Source organism: Bos mutus, chromosome 20 (genome assembly GCF_027580195.1).
Source record: "Bos mutus isolate GX-2022 chromosome 20, NWIPB_WYAK_1.1, whole genome shotgun sequence".
Classification (NCBI taxonomy): Eukaryota; Metazoa; Chordata; class Mammalia; order Artiodactyla; family Bovidae; genus Bos; species Bos mutus.
The window spans coordinates 8700516-8721737 of NC_091636.1; the positions used below are offsets into that span (position 1 = coordinate 8700516).

The following is a 21222-nucleotide window of genomic DNA, read 5'->3' on the forward strand; positions in this document are numbered from 1 at the left end:
CGTACCACAAAGAGGGAAGTTATTTTCAAATTAAGTAAAGATGCTTTCAGGAACACTCATGTCTTTCATGGGCACTGTCTCCTGGACACTCCGTCCTGTTACAGCCTCTAAGTGATGGTTTTTAATATGTGTGTCGTGTCTAGTGTTCATGTGTGCTCAGTCATGTCTGACTCCTTCCAGCCCCATGGACTGTAGCCCTCCTGGCTCCTCTGTCCATGGGACCTCCCTGACAAGAATACTGGAGTGGGTTGCCATTTCCTTCTCCTGGGGATCTTCCTGACCCAGGGATTGAATCCGCATCTCTGTGTCTCCTGAATTGGCGGGTGGATTCTATTACTCGTTATTATTGTACCACCTGGGAAGCCTTGTTGTGTCCATAATGGTAATGCCCAAATACTACCTTTACTTGTCCTAACCAAATTTCAGATCCTTATGCAGTCTTCTGTCCTACTAATATAGAGGAAAAGAAAGATGTAAAGTGCAGAAGAAAAGCTAACATAACTGTAACATCAATCAAAAGTCCTTACCTTTAATAAGAATGAAGCAGTTGAAGTACCTCTTTGTTTACTTTTCAGTGATCCCAACCCCATCTCCTTTGAGTTCATTGATTCCTTCATCCCTCCCTAACTCTCTTCAACAATATTCATTGTGTACTAGGTACTGTGAATGTAATAGTGAATTAGACATGATCTCTTCATTCATAAAGCTTAGCATCTCTAGAGCAATTTAAATAATAAAAGCTGTACTGTGATGGAGGAACATCCCAGGGGTATGGGAGAACATATCCAGGGTGCTCATACTATTAAGGAGGAGTGGAAGGTCATAGGTTTCTACAGGGAAATGATGTTTAAATTGAACTATGAAGGCTAGTAGAGTTAAGCTGGGAAAGGGAGCAGAGAAGGGTCTGGTCGGGGAGGAGAATTTGGGTGTGGAAAATGAATGCCTACTACCTTCTGACATCAGAATGTTCCAGCATATCTTGGGAAGTTAACAGCAAGCCAATCTGATCTAATTTTACAATGGCAATTATTCAGATGTTTAAACTAGTATAACTAGTAAGGCCTTATATATCAATATTTTAATTTGAGAGCAGGAAAGATTTTAAAATAAGTTGATGTTTGCAAAATAAAGCATCTATGTGGGCAGTTCTATTAAGGCTTTTTCTGCTTGAGTCTGTATTACAAACATTAACATTTCTACTGTGACAAGTAAAATGCACAATTCTTTTCAATTCTTAATATAAGAATAAATGTAATGTTGACCCTTAAAATTAAAAAAAAAACTTGTGATAAAATATAGTTTGTAATGTAGACTCATACTATTGTATTTTTAGTTCTATTTTAATGCCATCTAGAATTTGTAATCATTGGTTTTACCTTTTGGTATCACTGAGGAAATCAGACTGTGAAGCTAGTAAAAACAGACATGAATAAACAAACCTAGAATACTTAGAAGAGAAAGTTAGTGCCTCAGATCTTTCTAGAAATATGGCTACAGCTAATTGCTGTTTCTATGCTAGTTAATAAGCAATCTGTAAACTAGCATTTGGGACTTATGACTGCAAATATATACTCAACCACTAGATTAAAAGTGAATTGTAAGTAAAGAAGAAAATAAACAGTACCTATCCTATCTAATCGGTCAATGGCAACCGTCTCAAAGGCTCTTCTCATCATTGGATATTCCTCCAGGACCTCATTGAAATTGTCCACAGAAAGTGAGTAAAGACGACAATATGTATCAGCTCGAACACTGGCAGTGCGCCGTCCCTTGGTCAGCAAGCAAATCTCTATAAAAACAAAGAAGAAAGATATATTAGGTAATTTTCTTGAAAAGGCCATTAAGACCTACCTCAAAAAAAATGTCTCATGGTTTGAGAAACCAATGATTAGCCACATTTTATATTTTATCAGAAAATCCCTTTTGATAATTAAAAGCACCCAATTGATAATACTTAATCTTAAAATATTCTTTTTTTTAAAAAAAATTGAGAAAAGCTGAAACAAATTCATCTCCCCCAGCTGTCATTTCAATTCCCCTCAAATAACAAAAAGTTGCAGAAAAAAGAATAATATAAAATGGAGTTGAAAACAGAAATAGACCATGCTCAGATAAAAGTTTTTACGAATTTTGGAAGGCAGAGAGGAGATGGTATCTTATAGACAGAAACCAAGTGCTCAAAGTGTTAGTTGCTCAGTCGTGTCTGACCCTTTGCAACCCCATGGACTATAGCCCTCCAGGCTCCTCTGTCTATGGAATTCTCCAGGCAAGAATACTTGAGTGGGTTGCCATTCCCTTCTCCAGGGGATCTTCCCAACCCAGGGTTTGAACCTGTGTCTCCTACACTGCAGGCAGATTCTTTACCATCTGAGCCACCAGGGAAGTGAAAGTCCTATGATCAAGCAAAGTTGGATCATAGGGTCAGATGTATGCATTATAGGAATGCTTTAAGTAGTTCATATATTCCAAATAAGACCAGTATAAAAATTATGTTCCAAATGCATAGAGGAATTTTTCATTTATGTAATTTCTAAGGAATATCCTTTGTTGAAATTTTGATTCCCAATATATGGTAAGCAAATATTTGCAAATTTGGATTCTCGTATTAGATAAAATCAATAATAAAAGTGATGATTTTCTATTTCATTTTCCAAAATTTATTTATTAAAATCCTGTGCATTTTACTTCTTTAAAAAATTTAAAGTAATAGAAAAACATTGCTTCAAAATAATGTATTAGAAAAAAAAGGAATGGAAGTATTTCTGAAATACACACTCCCAACAAAAGAAAATATAGCAAAATCATTATTGCAAAGGGCCTAAATTCACACTCCTCTGAACTTAAAGAATTTGAGTTCATGTTGATAAACATCATAAGTAAATTATGTGGTAGGCATTATGTCCTCGATGTTAGAATTGGATGCATTAATCAAACAATATCTTCTTTTGTGTTCATTTTATGCTGGTAATAAAAAGAAAAAATTCATTTTAGTTATGAATTCATTTAAACTCAATCTGGTAAGAATAATAATATGCAGGCACTGTGGGAGTACTAAAGATACGCATCTGAACCAATCTGGCAATTGAAAAGATTTTAGGAAATGCCACCTAAGCCACCAGTTACACTGTTATTGTTCATACTGGTAGATATTTCAAATTTAATAAACAATATTGTCGTGTGGCCAAGGTGGCAAAAGAGGAAGTCACTAGGTCACCTCTTCCTTCAGGCACACCAAAATTACAACTGCTTACAGAGCAATTATTGATGTGAACGACTGCAAGACTAGCAGGAAAGATCTTCTACAACTAAAGATAAAAAGAAGGAATTAGAGCAAGATGGGTAGAAGAGGCAGACATGCTGTACAGTTAAGTCCTATAACCCTGGGTAGGTGACCCACAAACACAATAATAAAAATGGCAAAGATTCCTTTTAAGGAAAGGGGAGCCTGAACCTGATGATAAGCTCCCCAGCCTGTGAGTCCTGAAATAGATCCCCAGAAAGTCTAGCTTTAAGGCCAGTGGAACTTACATTCTGGAGAGTGGGGGTGCTGTGGGAAATAGACTCTACTCTTTAAGAATATCTGCAAAACCTCATACCCTCCAACATTCAAAAAGCAGTAATTTGAAGGATCTAGGGTCAAACCTACTAGCTCATCTTTTAGAGTCTCCTGGATTGGCAGGAGGCAACTGGGACATACCCTGAGTACACAGATACTGGTGGCATCCATTTTTGAGAGCTCATTATACCCTAAGGTCACTGGTGCTGGCAAGCACCACTTTGGAATCCTCCTTCTATCTTATTAACACTAGAACTCAGTCCCATCCACTAACTGGTCAGCACTAACCCTGGGACTCTCTGGACCGTGCAGCCAGCCATTCTGGGATCACTCAAACCTAGACAAAGCAGCAGCCAGCAACCTCGACAGTAGCAGGAGTCAAAGGTACGTTAGATGATACAGAGGCCTGAATCAGCAAACTGGAAAAAAGAGTAGTAAAAAATCACCCAGTCTGAACAGAAAAAAAAAAAAGTTTTTTTTTTTAAAGTATAGTTTAAAAGAACTTTGGGACATCATTAAGCTTATTAACATTTGAATTATTAGAATCCTAGAAGGAAAAGAGAGGAAAAGGGGGCGGAGAACACATTTGAAGAAATAATAGCTGAAAATTCCCTAACTTGGGAAAGGAAATAGACAGTCCAGGTCCAGGAAGCACAGAGAGTCCCAGGGATGATCAACCCAAGGGGGACCACCCTAAGACACATTATAATTAAAAAGGCAAAAATTAAAGATAAAGAGAGAAGATTAAAAGCAGCAAACTAAAAGCAACCACTTACATGCAAGGGAACTCCCATAAGATCATTAGCTGAGTTTTTAGCAAAACCTTTGCAGGGCAGAAGGGAGTGGCACATATATTTAAAGTGATGAAGAAACCTACAACCAAGAATACTCCACCCAGCAAAGCTATCATTCAACTTAGAAAGAGAAATAGATATTTCTACAAACAAGAAAAAGCTGAAAGAGTTCAGCACCACAAACCAGTTTTACAAGAAATGTTAAAGGGACTTCTCTAAGCGAAAAAGAAAAGGACAGAAAGATAAATATGAAAGCTATGAAAGAAAAAAATCTCATTCGTGAAGGCAAATATACAATAAAGATAGTAGATCAACCAAATATAAATCTAGTAGAAATGTTAAAAGAATTGTGCATTTAGAAATAACATAGTGTTGTAAGTTTATTGTACTTCAATTATTAAAAAAAATATGTAGACATGGAAGAAATGCTTCAACATACTAATGGTAGTTATTTCTGGAGGATGGGGTTTCTAGGTGATTGTTCTTTTTTATGCCATGCTTTTATGTAGTTCTATTTGTCTGCAATGAACATTCCTTACTTGTAAAATTAGAAAGAAATAAATGTGATTAAAATTGAAAACAATAATATTGTGAACTGTTCACATTTGTGTGCATGTTTGTGTGTGTGTACCTTTGGTGTGTGTAGGAAGACAAATCTCTACTGGTCAATGTTTAAGTGTAAAGTATATTATTATATCATTGAATCTAGGCTTTTCTAATCTAAAAAATGTAATAAAAGTATTTTAAACCCTATCTTAAAATTAAATTCCTGTGTCACTATAGTGCTAGTGTTATATACAACTTATGATTGCTAAATTATGTCAAACAAACTGATTAGAAATATTTTTATTGCCATGTGTTGCTTTCCAATCTGTATTGTCATATGAAATGATTATAAGCCTCATGGAAAATGACTTAATGACACATAACAAAGACCTTAAAGTGTATCCATGCTCTAACCAGAAATTTCACTTGACAATCTAGCCTAAGGAAATAGTCTGTAATCAGAACACTGATATGATGATATACACTATGCATTTATGAATGCATATGAAAATATGGAATTGCCTTAAATAAATCAAGAATCAGAATCAAGAATGTAGTAGTTATTAAAAGTAAAGCTTTTAAAGTCTTTGTTAATAATTGAATGGTCATGAAAGCTGAAGTGAGGAAATTAGGATACAACATTGTAATTATAGCATGATAAAAATGATCACATACAGTGTGAGTAATAAAATCTACCAATGACAATAAAATCTTCCAATATGCACTGTTCTTATTGGAAAGTATTCTTTTATGTATATATAATGTTTATATTTTTTCTTTTTTTGACTTTCCTTTATCTAAATTGGTTCTTTTTAATTTATTTTGTTTTCTGTCAAATCTCAACATGAATCAGCATAGGTATACATATATCCCCTCCCTTTTGAAACACCCTCCCATCTCCCTCCCCATCCCACCCTTCTAGGCTGAAATAACTTTTATTTTTTAAATGTTACTTATAAATTAATATCAAAGTGCACAGAACAGAAAAAGAAAACAAGATAGGAAGGAATAAAAACAAACCTAATGATGGTGAATTACTAGTGTGGAGATTTCCTCATTTTTACCTTTCATTATTTTTAATGTATTTTTATTTTGGCACTTACATTTTTAATTTACAAATGCTTTTCATTTTCCTGTGTTTGTGGCTTTTTCATTATATCTCCCTCTTTTGTTGAGGATGTAATATCATCTATCTTCCAGTAGTTGCTAACTGGTTTTGAATGATGGATATATGCTAAAATATGGATGAAGCTCAGAATATTTCATAAACACAATGAAAAAAGCAAGCCATGACAGTCCACATAGTACATGCTACCACTGATATAAATAGCAAATCTATTCGGATATATACAGATTAATCCTGGAGAAGGAAAGGTCCATTCACTCCAGTATTCTTGTCTAGAGAATTCCATGGACAGAGGAGCCTGGAGGGCTACAGTACATGGGGTCGCAAGAGTACAATACGACTTAGCGACTAAATCAACAGATTAATGGTTGCTTGAGGAAGTGGGTGGAAAAGGAGATTAACAGTAAGTGGGAAGGAAGAACCTTATGGGGATGATAAAAACCTGAACCTGTTTGGTTTGCAGTGTTGGCTTCATACTTTGGGAAATTTCTAAAAAGATTGAATTGTTTAAGTGACTGAATTATATATGTAAAACAGGCTGCAATGACAATGTAAAAGAAAAAAACTCAAGAAGTTTTAAAATATATTTTATCTTTATTGTATTATATTTAATTGCTGTTCTGTTTTCTGAATTCTTTCTTCTTACTCTAGAATCATTATTTCTGTCTGTGTGTTTAGATTTTCCCCTTGTAATATATTGAATTTTTTTTCAAGGAACCTATTGATGTCCATTTCTACTTGAGGATGAAAACTCCAGTGATATGGCAGAATATGTGAATATGGAGTTTTTCTTTAACGGTGAAGTTTATTCTCATATTTCCCTAAATGCTAGAATGAGGAAGGCTGTACTCCAAGGTTACCAATATCTCTCTTACTTGTTCTAGTTCTCTGCTTTGTACAATTGCTTTAGAGAAGAACCACTGGCTTTTTTCTCCCCTCAGGAAAAGAAACGCTTGGTTACAGGCTGTTCTGCAATGTGGAAGGAGGGACAGAGAGTCTACTGTAATGTACACAGACCTTCCATAAATCACTGTTGTCCTCTTCACTTTTCAGGTAGCCCTCTGACATCATACTCTTTCTTAGTAGCAGCTTTTCTAGTGTTCTGCCAGGAGCTTTGCTCTCTCTTTGGTCACAGCTCCCTCTACTTTTCCTTCAAGTTTCATCAGTAACCACCAGCATAATTAGAAAAAAAAATGTCCTGAACATCAGAAATTTATTTCTTCACAGTTCTCGAGGCTGGAGGTCCCGAATCAGGGTGACTGTATGGCTGAGTTCTGGTGAAAGCGCTCTTCCTGGCTGGCAGATGGCCACGTTCATATTGTGTCCTCACATGGCAGAGATGCGGAGAGTGCACATCTTTTCCTTGATGAATATGCTCATCAATCCCATCAGGAAGACACCACGCCTATCACCTCAACAAATACTCAGTGTGCTCAGTCATGTCTGTCTCTTTGCGACCCCATGAACTACAGCCCACCAGGCTCCTCTCTCCATGGGATTTCCCACGCAAGAATACTGGAGTGGGTTGCCATTTCCTTTTCCAGGGGATTTTCCTGACCCAGGGATCAAAACTCGTGTCTCTGGAGCCTCCTGCATTGGCAGGCAGATTCTTTTCCAATGCACCACCTGAGAAGCCCCCTATCACCGCATCTAACTCTCATTATGTAAGTTTCCACTTCCAAATTCCATCTCGTTGCAGGGTAGAGGTTCAACTTACTGAATTTGGATTTGGTTGGACGCATGGACACTGAGTTCATAACACCATTTCTCTTGTCTTGAAATACAGTTTACATCCTTATTGTTCTTAAACAAAACAAAACAAAACAAAACAAAACAAAACCCCAAACCAGAAATCCAGCTTTATTGAGGTATAATTGATATGCAAAAAAAACTGCACATATTTAATGCATACAGTGTGATGAGTTTGGACATCTACATGTACCTCTGAAAACTTCAGCATATCCTCTCACTTTCATGTTTTCTCAATTGCATGTTACAGAATACCTGAATTACACTGGTTTACCAATAAAATATCTTAATTGTATTACAAAGCAAAAATCTGGGAGTAGGCGGGGCTAGTGCTAGGTTAGCATCTCAGTGATGCCAACGCACTGTGTTGACATGACTTTGTTTTTTGGTTGACTTCTCATGATCACAAGCTAAAAGCAGCAGTTTACATCTTCACATAAACCGTGTCCATACAGGGAAAGACTTCCTTCCCACATTTGTTTCTTTTAATTACTACTTTTAATTTGGTTTCTAGAAAGGGAGATATAAAGACATGGTAACATCTTAAGTAAGAAATGGATTTTTATTTACTTTTCTGTATGCTTAAAAATTATTTGAACACTTTTTACAATGAGTATGTATTTCTATATTTTGTATTTAAAAATACATATAAAGATTAGAAAAAATATAGCTACTCAATACTTATACTCATTTTGGAGATACAGTAAAAATAGTTTTATTTCAGCATAGATATAAATGTATTCATGATTTCTCTAAATTATTCTCTAATGATTGTTGGCCTCTATCATCTGGAGTTTTCATATAATGAATGTATAATATATGTAGCTAAATGAAGCAAAGGGACATGCATTATATGGTAAAGGTCCCCATTACTTACTGATGAATCAGTTAAATACTGCCTTTGGTAAGAAAAGAAATCTTAATGGAGGATGCTTTTTAAATAAAAATAAATACATGTGTTATGAGACCTTACCCTTTTTATGATGTTGTTCAGTCTTTTTCCCTGATAGCTCAGTTGGTAAAGAATCTGCCTGCAATGCAGGAGACTCCAGTTTGATTCCTGGATCGGGAAGACCCCCTGGAGAAGGATAGGCTTCCCATTCCAGTATTCTTAAGCTTCCCTTGTGGCTCAGTTGGTAAAGAATCCACCTGCAATGTGGGAGACCTGGGTTCGATCCCTGCGTTGGGAAGATCCCCGGGAAAAGGGAAAGGGTACTCATTCCAGTATTCTGGCCTGGAGAACTTCATGGACTACAGTTCATGGGGGTCACAAAGAGTTGGACATGACTGAGTGACTTTCCCTTTTCAGTCTCTTTTAACCCTAAAAGCTCCTATATTGCTATCTCGGTAAAACTTCAGAGATGTCCAGCAAATCTTACTTCTTTAGTTCCGTCGGTTCAGTTCAGCCGCTCAGTCGTGTCTGACTCTTTGCGACCCCATGAACCACAGCACACCAGGCCTCCCTGTCCATCACCAACTCCCAGAGTTTACTCAAACTCATGTCCACTGAGTTGGTGATGCCATCCAACCGTCTCATCCTCCGTCAAACCCTTCTCCTCCCACCTTCAATCTTTCCCAGCATCAGGGTCTTTTCAAATGAGTCAGTTCTCCTCATCAGGTGGCCAAAGTATTGGAGTTTAAGCTTCAGCATCAGTCCTTCCAATGAACACCCAGGACTGATTTCCTTTAGGATGGACTGGTTGGATCTCCTTGCAGTCCAAGGGACTCTCAAGAGTCTTCTCCAACACCACAGTTCAAAAGCATCAATTCTTCAGTGCTCAGATTTCTTTATAGTCCAACTCTCACATCCATAAATGACTACTGGAAAAAACATAGCCTTGACTAGATGGACCTTTGTTGGCAAAGTAATGTCTCTGCTTTTGAATATGCTATCTAGGTTGATCATAACTTTCCCTCCAAGGAGCAAGCGTCTTTTAATTTCATGGCTGCAGTCACCATCTGCAGTGATTTTGGAGCCCCCCAAAATAAATTGTGTCACTGTTTCCTTTGTTTCCCCATCTATTTGCCATGAAGTGATGGGACCAGATGCCATGATCTTCGTTTTCTGAATGTTGAGTTTTAAGCAAACTTTTTTTACTATCCTCTTTTACTTTCATCAAGAGGCTCTTAAGTTCTTTGCTTCCTGCCATAAGGGTGTTGTCATCTGCATATCTGAGGTTGATATTTCTCCCGGCAATCTTGATTCCAGCTTGTGCTTCCTCCAGCCCAGCATTTCTCATGATGTACTCTGCATGTAAGTTAAATAAGCAGGGTGACAACATACAGTCTTGACATACTTCTTTCCTGATTTGGAACCAGTCTGTTGTTCAGTGTCCAATTCTAACTGTTGCTTCTTGACCTGCATACAGATTTCTCAGGAGGCAGGTCAGGTGGCCTGGTATTCCCACCTCTTTAAGAATTTTCCACAGTTTGTTGTGATCCACACAGTCAAAAGCTTTGGCATAGTCAATAAAGCAGAAATAGATGTTTTTCCAGAACTCTCTTGCTTTTTCGATGATCTAACAGATGTTGGCAATTTGATCTCTGGTTCCTCTTACTTCTTAATTAAATTTTATTGAAAATAAATGCAATTATGTAATTCTTTATCTTTTGTAAATTTTGAATCAAAAGTGATTTTTCAGTTTGGTCGATTTCTTGCCAACTAATGAAGTAGAGTGCTTTGTTGGTGATTGTCTGCAGCAGTGATGGTCACCTGCTGATTCAGCTATATGCATGTATGCTCAGTCATATTCATGTCCAACTCTTTGTGGATCCATGGACTGTAGCTAGCCAGGCTTCTCTGTCCATGAGATTTTCCAGGCATGAATACAGGAGTGGGTTGTCATTTTCTCTGACAGGGATCTTCCTGACCCAGGGTTTGAGCCTGCCTCTCCTGCACTGCAAGTGGATTCTTTACCACGGAGCTACCAGGGAAGCCCCAATTCAGCTATATACATGCATTCGATTTCCTAGGTTATTTTAGAGTTTTTTTGGGGGGAGAATGTAGAATAAAGAATATTGGCCTGGGAATTAGGAGTCCTGTGTTACTCTCTTAAATTGACTGATCTTGGGTGTGAAGATTTGAACAAATACTTATATTCTCTGGACCTTCATCTATTCACCTGTAAAATGTAAAATTCAGTTGCATTTCTATAGTTAAATCAACATTTAATCTATAATTTCAGACTTCAGTCATATTTTCTATCTAAAGTTCCACTGGTTTTTATATCTTTAGTTCCTCCATGGCATCTGTTAGGTGCTTAATGTTTGCTGAATTGAATCACTGAACCAACATGCAACATATTCTACAAAATGGATTTCAATCACCCATGGAAAAACTAAGGGCTAAAGATAGATTTATACTAGCAAAGTCCTTTCAGAAGTTATCTAATGAACTGTGTTCATTCCCAGCACAAAACTCCTTTGCCATTCTCTCTCAGCATCACAATAATTTCTTAGTGAGAAACAGAACAAATTAGAGTATATTCATGAGGTATATTCTAGAAATAGTCACTGGTTAGTATGAGAGAAAAAAAAAAAAACAATTTAAATAGTGCTCTTTGTGTTTAATGCCTCCAGACACTTTGTTTCATGAACTGAAATAAACAATGCCACACATTTAGCAATGAGAAAAATTAAACTTGATTCTAAACATCTTAGATTTCATGAATTGAATTTCCAGATTCCATATGAATGGAGTAGGTATTTTGTGTTTTTTTTTTTTGTAAATTAATTTTCTCTTGATTTTAAGTTATTTTGGGTATCCACTTATTATGTGAAGAGAATGCTGTGTAGATCCTTTGCCACTGAGCTACCAGGTAAACAATATGATATATCTTTGGGGTTTTTGTGCAATGTGTATAACAGAGAAAGTATCTAGAAGGTTTGATAATGTTTTCTTCAATGTAGATATGTTCCTATTCACCAAGTAGAAAATTAACTTGCTTTTGTGCTCAGGTTACTGTACAAGGAAAATAAAATAAAACAAAATGGAATTAAAAAATGAAATAAAATTGAACTCCAAAAGAATAAGCAGAGTGTGGCTTACAGATGTAACCTTTTAAAACAGATTCTTCTAGCATATTTTCTAGATCCTGTTGCTTGATTCAATCTTTCTGCTTATTTTCCTTGTTTGTTTACTCTCTGAGTACTCAACTAGGAGTTTCCTAGAGGTGTAATCACTGCTTTTAAAATTTCAGTGCAAATTTACTTGGAAATACACCCTTTCATCAGGATCCCAATTTCTAAATGATAATTAAGTGCACAAGTAATGGAAACTTGGAATATTAATTTTAATTCTGCATGATTCTCCTGTTTTCCTTTACTAAATAAGTTATTTTCTTTACAGGTTAAGTTATTTCACTTATCTAAGAGAATAATTGGGGCTTCCCTGGTGGCTCAGTTGATAATTAATCCATCTGCAATGCAGGAGACCTGGGTTTAATCCCTGGGTTGGGAAGATCCCCTGGAGGAGGGTAAGGCAGCCCACTCCAGTATTCCTGCCTGGAGAATCCCCATGCACAGAGAAGCCTGGCGGCCTACAGTCCATGGGGTCGCAAAGAATCAGACCCAACAGCAACTAAGCACAGCAAGAGGGAAACTGAGAGTAATGCATCCCATTACAGGAGTATTAGAAATCTCTGTTTCCAATTTCAGTATCATAAGAAGTGTGTCCAGGGAGAATAAATTTGGCCTCCCACACTGCCCCTCCAACACATATGCCTGCTAAGTCACTTCAGTCCTGTCCAACTCTTTGCGACGCTATGAACTGTAGCCCACCAGACTTCTCTCTCCATGGAGTTCTCCAGGCAAGAAGACTGGAGTGGGCTGCCATGCCCTCCTCCAGGGGATCTTCCTGACCCAGCAATTGAACTCACATCTCTGAAGTCTCCTATATTGCCAGGTGAGTTCTTTACCACTAGTGCCACCTGGGAAGCGAGCGCGCGTGTGTGTGTGTGTGTGTTATTCACTCAGTCGTGTCTGACTCTTTGCAACCCCATGGACTATAGCCCGCCAATCTCCTCTGTCCATGGGATTCTCCAGGCAAGAATACTGGAATGGGTTGCCATTCCCTTCTCCAGGGGATTGTCTCAACCCAGAGACTGAAACTGGGTCTCCTGAATTGCAGGCAGATTTTTTACCATCTGAGCCATATACCACATATATACATATGTATACTTTTAATGAGCTTATACTTTTAATGGTGGCTTAGCCAATGCAGGAGACCTAGATTCAATCCCTGGGTTGGGAAGATCCCCTGGAGGAGGGCAAGGCAACCCACTCCAGTATTCTTGCCTAGAGAATCCTCATGGACAGAGGAGTCTGGTGGGTATAGTCCATGGGGTCACAAAGAGTCAGACATGGCTAAGTGACTAAGCACAGCACAGCATACCTATTTTCAATAATCTTTAGGGTATATATCAACCACCCAGTGCTATTTTTGCAGACATTAGTTAACCCTGATTATAAACATTTCAGCCCACCTGACATTACTATCACCTATATAAAGTCATTTTATAAGGTAAATCAAATGGCCTCAAATATTTTGCAATTCAGCACTATTTCTCTGATCTCTAAAACAGAACTTGACATCACTGTAAATAGAGTTAATCAGGAACTCATGATGGAAATTTCTAAGTCAATGAAAAATTTTAACCTGAGTTTCTAGAATTTATGGGAAAATGTGTACTTGGTTGATTATACTAACCTTATATTAACCTAAGCAGAGTTGCTTCCTTCTTTTGCACCCAATATGAGGAAATAAAAGTAATTCTGTTGTGTCTTAAAATACTAAGTTCCTAGAAATTACTTGGGTTTCTAATCCAGTGTTTCATAATAATGCGTGAGAGGAAATATCACTTCTTTGTTTTCTATTTTATTTATAATCTTTCCACATTCATACTAGTGAATTAGTAAACTGGCATAGGATATGGTAACATCTGGCATAAATAAATTTGTATATCAAGCATGGTGATAGAAGCACCTTAAGTGTCAAATAGATCTGAATATAAGGAGCTAAAGAAATTTAGAGTAGGATAAAACATGGGGGTTCAATCCCTGGGGTGGGAAGATCCTCTAGAGAAAATGCAATATTTTTGCCTGGGAAATTCTGGGACAGAGGAACCTGGAGGGCTACAGTCTATGGGCTCACAAAGAACCAGACAAGACTGAGCATGCATGCATGTGAAAACATAAAATAGATGTAAAATTTGTGGTATTTAATGTATTTTGAAAAATTTCACTTTTTATAATTTTCTGAAACAGAGACTAGATATAATGTACTTTGATATACAGGTTGTATCATATTATATGTAGATAGATTTTACAGCATGATAAATATGCTAAGAAACCAAATACCTAATTTTGCTTTTTTTCTAACGATCTGATTATTTCAATCCCGGAGACACAGTCATACTTGCACGGTTATTAGTGTCCTCTACTGCTGCTTATTCTGTTATTTAGTCATTTAAAGTTATTGCTTTCTAATATGAGCTCTCCCCATATGTTTGGTTAATTTATTTCTTTTAAAAACTAGGATTAGGTTGATCACTTGGGGCTGTGAGTATTGACTCTAGTAGTGAGACCTCAGACAAGTTATGCATTGGCAAAATTGTTATGAGGTTTACCTAAAACAGTGTCTATAAAGTGCCTGGTACAAGCTTAGTACAGTATGGACCCTCTCACAACATGAGTTCCTTTCCTTTTTCCTTTATGTTGCTTTTCCTATCACTGAATTTTTTCCTGTGATTTTGTCTCTAAGTGCTAGAACCAGGAAAAAGTGATGTTTCGTATATTCAATAAGCCTCTAAATTGCTGAAAGATAATGGCCATCTCCCATACCCACCAAACTGTTTATGAAGCAATTTGTTCATAATCTAACCATCCCATTTCTTTAGACTTGTCTCAAATAAGATGGCTTCATACTGATGGATATCTTTTTCTTAATAACCCAGGGAGAATTCACCTTTGTGTCTCCACACAGTTTTGATCCTGTTACAACATAGCCTCTACAGCACATTATTGCCCTTATCTGTTTATATGATATTTCTCAATGCTTAACTATGAGGTATTTAAAGAAAAGTACACCAATCTAATTTGCATTGTCAAGCTCTTACCATACAATATCACACAACAGTCTAAGTGATGCACTATAACCTGGTTCATGAAATGAGGAATGAAAGAGTCAGTTGATAAGGAGCAGAAAGACTTAGACGAGGTTGGAAGCATTCTTCATAAAACAAAGTACTCATATTTGAACACAACAGCCCAAAGAGCTAGACCTTTTTGAGGAGCATTGATACATTTCACCAGATGCTACATTGCTCTTCTATCTGGTTCCTAATGATCTCAAATACTTTAGAACATTATTGTTTTATTCTGCTGGATACATGGACGTTTCTATTAAGGTTTATAGTTTTCACTCCTTAACCCCTCTCCCCTTCCTCTTCCTTAGGATCAGTTCAGTTCAGTTGCTCAGTTGTGTCTGACTCTTTGCAACCCCATGAACCGCAAAATGCCAGGCCTCCCTGTCCATCACCAACTCCAAGAGTTTACTCAGACTCATGTCCAAGGAGTCGGTGATGCCATCCAACCATCTCATTCCTCCGTCATCCTCTTCTCCTCCCACCATCAATCTTTCCCAGCATCAGGGTCTTTTCAAAGAGTAAGTTCTTTGCATCAGGTGGTCAAAGTATTGGAGTTTCAGCTTCAGCATCAGTGCTTCCAATGAATATTCAGGACTGATTTCCTTTAGGATGGACTGGTTGGATCTCCTTGCTGTCCAAGGGACTCTCAAGTCCTCCAACACCACAGTTCAAAAGCATCAATTCTTCGGTGCTCAGATTTCTTTATAGCCCAACTCTCACATCCATATTTAACTATTGGAAAAACCATAGCCTTGACTAGATGGACCTTTGTTGGCAAAGTAATGTCTCTTCTTTTTAATATGCTGTCTAGGTTGGTCTCCTTAACTCTCTAACTTTTCTCCCAAGGAGTAAGTGTCATTTAATTTCATGGCTGCAATCACCATCTGCAGTGATTTTGGAGCCCAGAAAAATAAAGTCTCTCACTGTTTTCACTGTTTCCTCATCTATTTGACATGAAATGATGGGACCAAATGTCATGATCTTAGTTTTCTGAATGATGAGTTTTAAGCCAACTTTTTCACTCTCCTCTTTCACTTTCATTAAGAGGCTCTTTAGTTCTTCCCTTTCTGCCATAAGGTTAGTGCCATCTGCATATCTGAGGTTATTGATATTTCTCCTGGCAATCTTGATTCCAGCTTGTGCTTCATCCAGCCCAGCATTTCTCATGATGTACTCTGCATATAAATTAAATAAGCAGGGTGACAATATAAAGCCTCAATGCACTCGTTTCGCAATTTGGAACCAGTCTGTTGTTCCATGTCTAGTTCTAACTGTTGCTTCCTGACCTGCATACAGATTTCTCAAGAGGCAAGTCAGGTGGTCTGGTATTCCCATCTCTTTATGAATTTTCCAGTTTGTTGTGATCCATGCAGTGAAAAGCTTTGGCGTAGTAAATAAAGCAGAAATAGATGTTTTTCTGGAACTCTCTTGCTTTTTTGATGATCCAGCAGATGTTGGCAATTTGATCTCTGGTTCCTCTGCCTTTTCTAAAACCAGCTTGAACTTCCTGAAGTTCATAGTTCACATACTGTTGAAGCCTGGCTAGGAGAATTTTGAGCAGTACTTTATTAGCCTGTGAGATGAGTGCAATTGTGTGGTAGTTTGAGCATTCTTTGGCATTGCCTTTCTTTGGGACTGGAATGAAAACTTACCTTTTCCAGTCCGTGGCCACTGCTGAGTTTTCCTAATTTACTGGCATATCGAGTGCAGTACTTTAATAGCATCATCTTTTAGGATTTGAAATAGCTCAACTGGAATTCCATCACCTCCACTAGCTTTGTTCATAGTGATGCTTCCTAAGGTCCACTTGACTTCCCATTCTAGGATGTCTGGCTCTAGGTGAGTGATCACACCATCATGATTATCTGGGTCGTGAAGATCTTTTTTGTATAGTTCTTCTGTGTATTCTTTCTACCTCTTCTTAATATCTTCTGCTTCTGTTAGGTCCATACCATTTCTGTTCTTTATTGAGCCCATCTCTGCATGAAATATTCCCTTGGTATCTCTAATTTTCTTGAAGGGATCTCTAGTTTTTCCCATTCTATTGTTTTCCTCTATTTCTTTGCACTGAGGAAGGCTTTCTTATCTCTCCTTGCTATTCTTGGAACTCTGCATTCAAATGGGTATATGTTTCCTTTTCTCTTTTACCTTTCACTTTTCTTTTTACATCTCCTCAGACAGCCATTTTGCTTTTTTGCATTTCTTTTTCTTGGGGATGGTCTTGATCCCTGTGTCCTGTATAATGTCATGAACCTCACCCATAGTTCATCAGGCATTCTGTCTGTCAGATCTAATCCATTGAATCTATTTGTCACTTCCACTGTATAATCGTAAGGGATTGATTTAGGTCATACCTGAATGGTCTAGTGGTTTTCCCTACTTTTTTCAATTTAAGTCTGAAAATGGCAATAAGGAGTTCATGATCTGAGCCACAGTCAGCTCCTGGTCTTGTTTTTGCTGACTCTATAGAGCTTCTCCATCTTTGGCACAAAGAATATAATCAATCTGATTTTGGTATTGCCCATCTGGTGATGTCCATGTGTAGAGTCTTCTCTTGTGTTGTTGGAAGAGGGTGTTTGCTATGACCAGTGCATTCTCTTGGCAAAACTCTATTAGCCTTTGTCCTGCTTCATTCTGGCCTTATTCCAAGGCCAAATTTGCCTGTTACTCTAGGTGTTTCTTGGCTTACTACTTTTGCATTCCAGTCCCCTATAATGAAAAGGATATCTTTTTTGTGTGTTAGTTCTAGAAGGTCTTGTAGTTCTTCATAAAGCCATTCAACTTCAGTGTCTTCAGCATTACTGGACTTGGATTACCTAAGGATATCTGTCTTTTCAGTGTGACTTCTTCAATCATCTAATGTCTGCATAATTTCAGCTCTACATGATACTATTTATAAACTGATATATACTATACATTTATACCACTTGTCACTGGCAAGTTAGGATACTTTATGAAGTATTGCGATGATTTTCAGAATATCTACTGGGTAGATAAGAAACCATCACTGGTATTCCCATGGTTGCTCACATGATATACAGAAGATTAAAAGGGATGTGTTTTGTGATTGGAACAAAAATCACATAAAAATATCAAAGCTAAGAAGAATAAGGCCACAGTTTTCCTGCTTATATCCTTCTTTAAAAATCTACCAGACTGCTCCAAATCTTTCCTTTTGATTTTAAATCTACTAGCACTCAACTCTTTAAAAGTTAATCAAACACTTTGAATTATAAATGCCTTTAAAAAGCAGCAAGCTTTTAAAAAATTCATCAAATGATTTCTGCTCTTAGATACTTCAATTGTATTTTTTGAAGTAATATCTTGACAGCTTTGTTTTCCTATGTGGTTTAACACAAAATGGAAAAAAAAAAGTACAGCAGAAATAATAGTCTAAATAGAAAATATATTCACTAGATAATTATGAGTTGAGTCTACTAAAGCAAAAAATTGCTTATCCCCCAAATTTTCCCCTGGTTCTCTGTCTTCCTCTCCTTTTCACTCAACACACATATACATGTGGATGATAAAAAAGAGATTTAAATACACATTTTCCTGGCTTATTGAATGTTAAAATCAAAGATCAATGATTCAGAATGAATTCTTTAGTGCCAATGTTTCCAACTGATTCAGACTGGATTCTTTAGTGCAATATTTTCCACATTTTAATATGCATAAAAATCACTTTATGCATGCTAGTGTCTTGCTAAAAAGCATATTAAGATATAATATGTCTAGAGTGGGGCCACAGAGCACATTTCTAAAATGTCTTAGGTAATGGCAATGATGGATTTTTTTGGGAAATTAATTCTTTTAGCAGTCAGATTTGCATATAAAATGGGTTGTTTTTTGTTTGTTTGTTTGTTTTAAGATAATTTGGGAAAAGGTGGCAAAAAGAAAAGGAATTTCAGGGATGGAATAAATTCAGGTCAATGAATGATTTTCTTGTACCAGCACATTGGTGGAAACTGTGGGAACTATAAAAGAAATGAAAGACACTGATCCTGACTCAAAACTTTTATAATGAATTAGAAATTCAAGTACAGTATGTAACAACAACTTGAGAATAATCCCAAAGCTAAATCATCTGCTGGTTTATCAAAATCTAAAAAGTTCAGTTTGTACAGCTTTGGTGGCATTGAAGGTCTTAGGTAGGCTCCAAAAGAGGTACAGGAATTATAGTGCTTAGGCCATGAGGATGGAGAGGACAGGGAAAAGGGAGTGGGAGGGGAAACAAAGGACATTGGAATGAAATAATCATAAGAACAGGTTCAGAGAAGAATTTATAAGGCAATTTTCTTGGAGTTGAAAAAATAGCAGTTTCACAGGATTATAGGATTTTGATTGGGCATAGAGAATATTCCGCCTTAGATAAGAAGTTTGGTCTTGATCCACAGTAGGATTGCCATGCTTTTAAGGAAGAAATTTGTTTATAAAATATTGTCTTGGAAAAGGAGATTATATAGAATAGTATGGGGAGCACTAACTCTCTAGATATCATGCCAAATTTTGGAAAGGCATTAAACCCCTTTTTCTCTAATTTTCTGGTTTATGACACAAGGATATTGATTTAGGGTTGTCTTATAAAATGAACTAAGAAGGAGATTCTTACCAGTTAAAGAGTTGAAAAGTTTTGACAATAATCAGGGGTATGAGATGATGGGAATTTGCATGAAATAAAGCTATAGCACCAAGAAATGATCTCTTCTGAGAAGCCCTGTGAAGTGAAGTTTCAAACGAACTTGAAAAGTGATAAGGCACCCACAATTTTGAATGTAGATGTAAAGGAAAACCACAGAAGGGTAACTGTCCTGTAACTGAATGTAAGATGAAGTTTGTTTTGGAAAAAAAAATCAAGCAAAACTTTGGCATCCAGAGAAACCTTTCTGACATTAAACCTACTAGTAACTCATTTCTCTCAAATTGGTTAGAAGCAGTATTTGTCAGGTATGACCTAAGTCAATTCCCTTACGATTATACAGTGGAAGTGACAAACAGATTCAAAGGATTAGATCTGGGAGAATGCCTGAAGAACTATGGACGGAGGTTCATAACACTGTACAGGAGGTGGTGATCAGAGCCATCCCTCCAAAAAAGAAATGCAAAAAGGCAAAATGGTTTTTTGAGGAGGCCTTACAAATAGCTGAGAAAAGAAGAGAAGCAAAAGGCAAAGGAGAAAAGAGAGGACATATATCTAAATGCAGAATTCCAAAGAATAGCACAGAGAGATAAGAAAGCCTTCCTCAGTGATCAATGCAAAGAAATAGAGGAAAACAGTAGAATAGGAAAGACTAGAGATCTCTTCAAGAAAATTAGGGATACCAAGGGAACATTGAACGCAAAGATAGGAATGATTATGGAATTATAGAAATGATATGGACCTAACAGAAGATATTAAGAGGAGGTGGCAAGTTCTTCTGTCTTAATGAACCAGATAACCATGAGAGTGTGATCACTCACCTAGAGCCAGACATCCTGCAGAGTGAAGTCAGGTGGGACTTAGGAAGCATTACTATGATCAAAGTTAGTGGAGGTAATAGCGTTCCAGCTGAGCTATTTCAAATCCTAAAAGATGATGCTATTAAAGTACTGCACTCAATATGCCAGTAAATTTGTAAAACTGGGCAGTGGCCACAGGACTGGTAAAGGTCAGTTTTCATTCCAATCCCATAAGGGCAATGCCAAAGAATATTCAAACTACCACACAGCTGCATTCATTTCACATGCTAGCAAGGTAATGCTCAAAACCCTCCAAGCTAGGCTTCAACAGTATGTAAACCAAGAACTTCCAGATGTACAAGCTGGATTTAGAATTGGCAGAGGAACCAGATATCAAATTGCCAACATCCATTGGATCATAGAAAAAGCAAAAGAATTCCAGAAAAACATTTACTTTTGCTTCATTGACTACACTAAAGCCTTTGACTGTGTGGATAACAATAAACTGTGGAAAATTCTTAAAAAGATGCAAGTAGAGAGCACCTTACCTGCCTCTTGAGAAACCTGTTTACAAGTCAAGAAGCAATAGTTATAACTTGACATGGAACAACAGACTGGTTCAAAATTGGGAAAGGAGCATGTCAAGGCTTTATATTGTCACCCTGCTTATTTAGCTTATATGCAGAGTACATCACACAAAATGCTGGGCTGGATGAAGCTCAAGCTAGAATCAAGACTTCTGAGAGAAATATCAATAAACTCAGATATGCAGATGGCATCACCCTAATGGCTGAAAGTAAAGAGGAATTAAAGAGCCTCAATGCAGGTGAAAGAGGAAGAGTAAACACACTAGTTTAAAACTCAACA

At 37.1% G+C, this 21222-nt stretch overlaps 1 protein-coding gene across 1 annotated transcript in view; it reads right to left on the reverse strand.

Annotated features, from left to right (window-relative positions):
- HCN1 (hyperpolarization activated cyclic nucleotide gated potassium channel 1) overlaps positions 1–21222 on the reverse strand; it is a 447988-nt gene that overhangs the window by 4934 nt on the left and 421832 nt on the right. The window contains exon 7 of the mRNA XM_070357822.1: positions 1625–1789. Coding sequence (XP_070213923.1) covers positions 1625–1789 — 165 coding nt within the window. The remainder of the gene's footprint in view (positions 1–1624; positions 1790–21222) is intronic.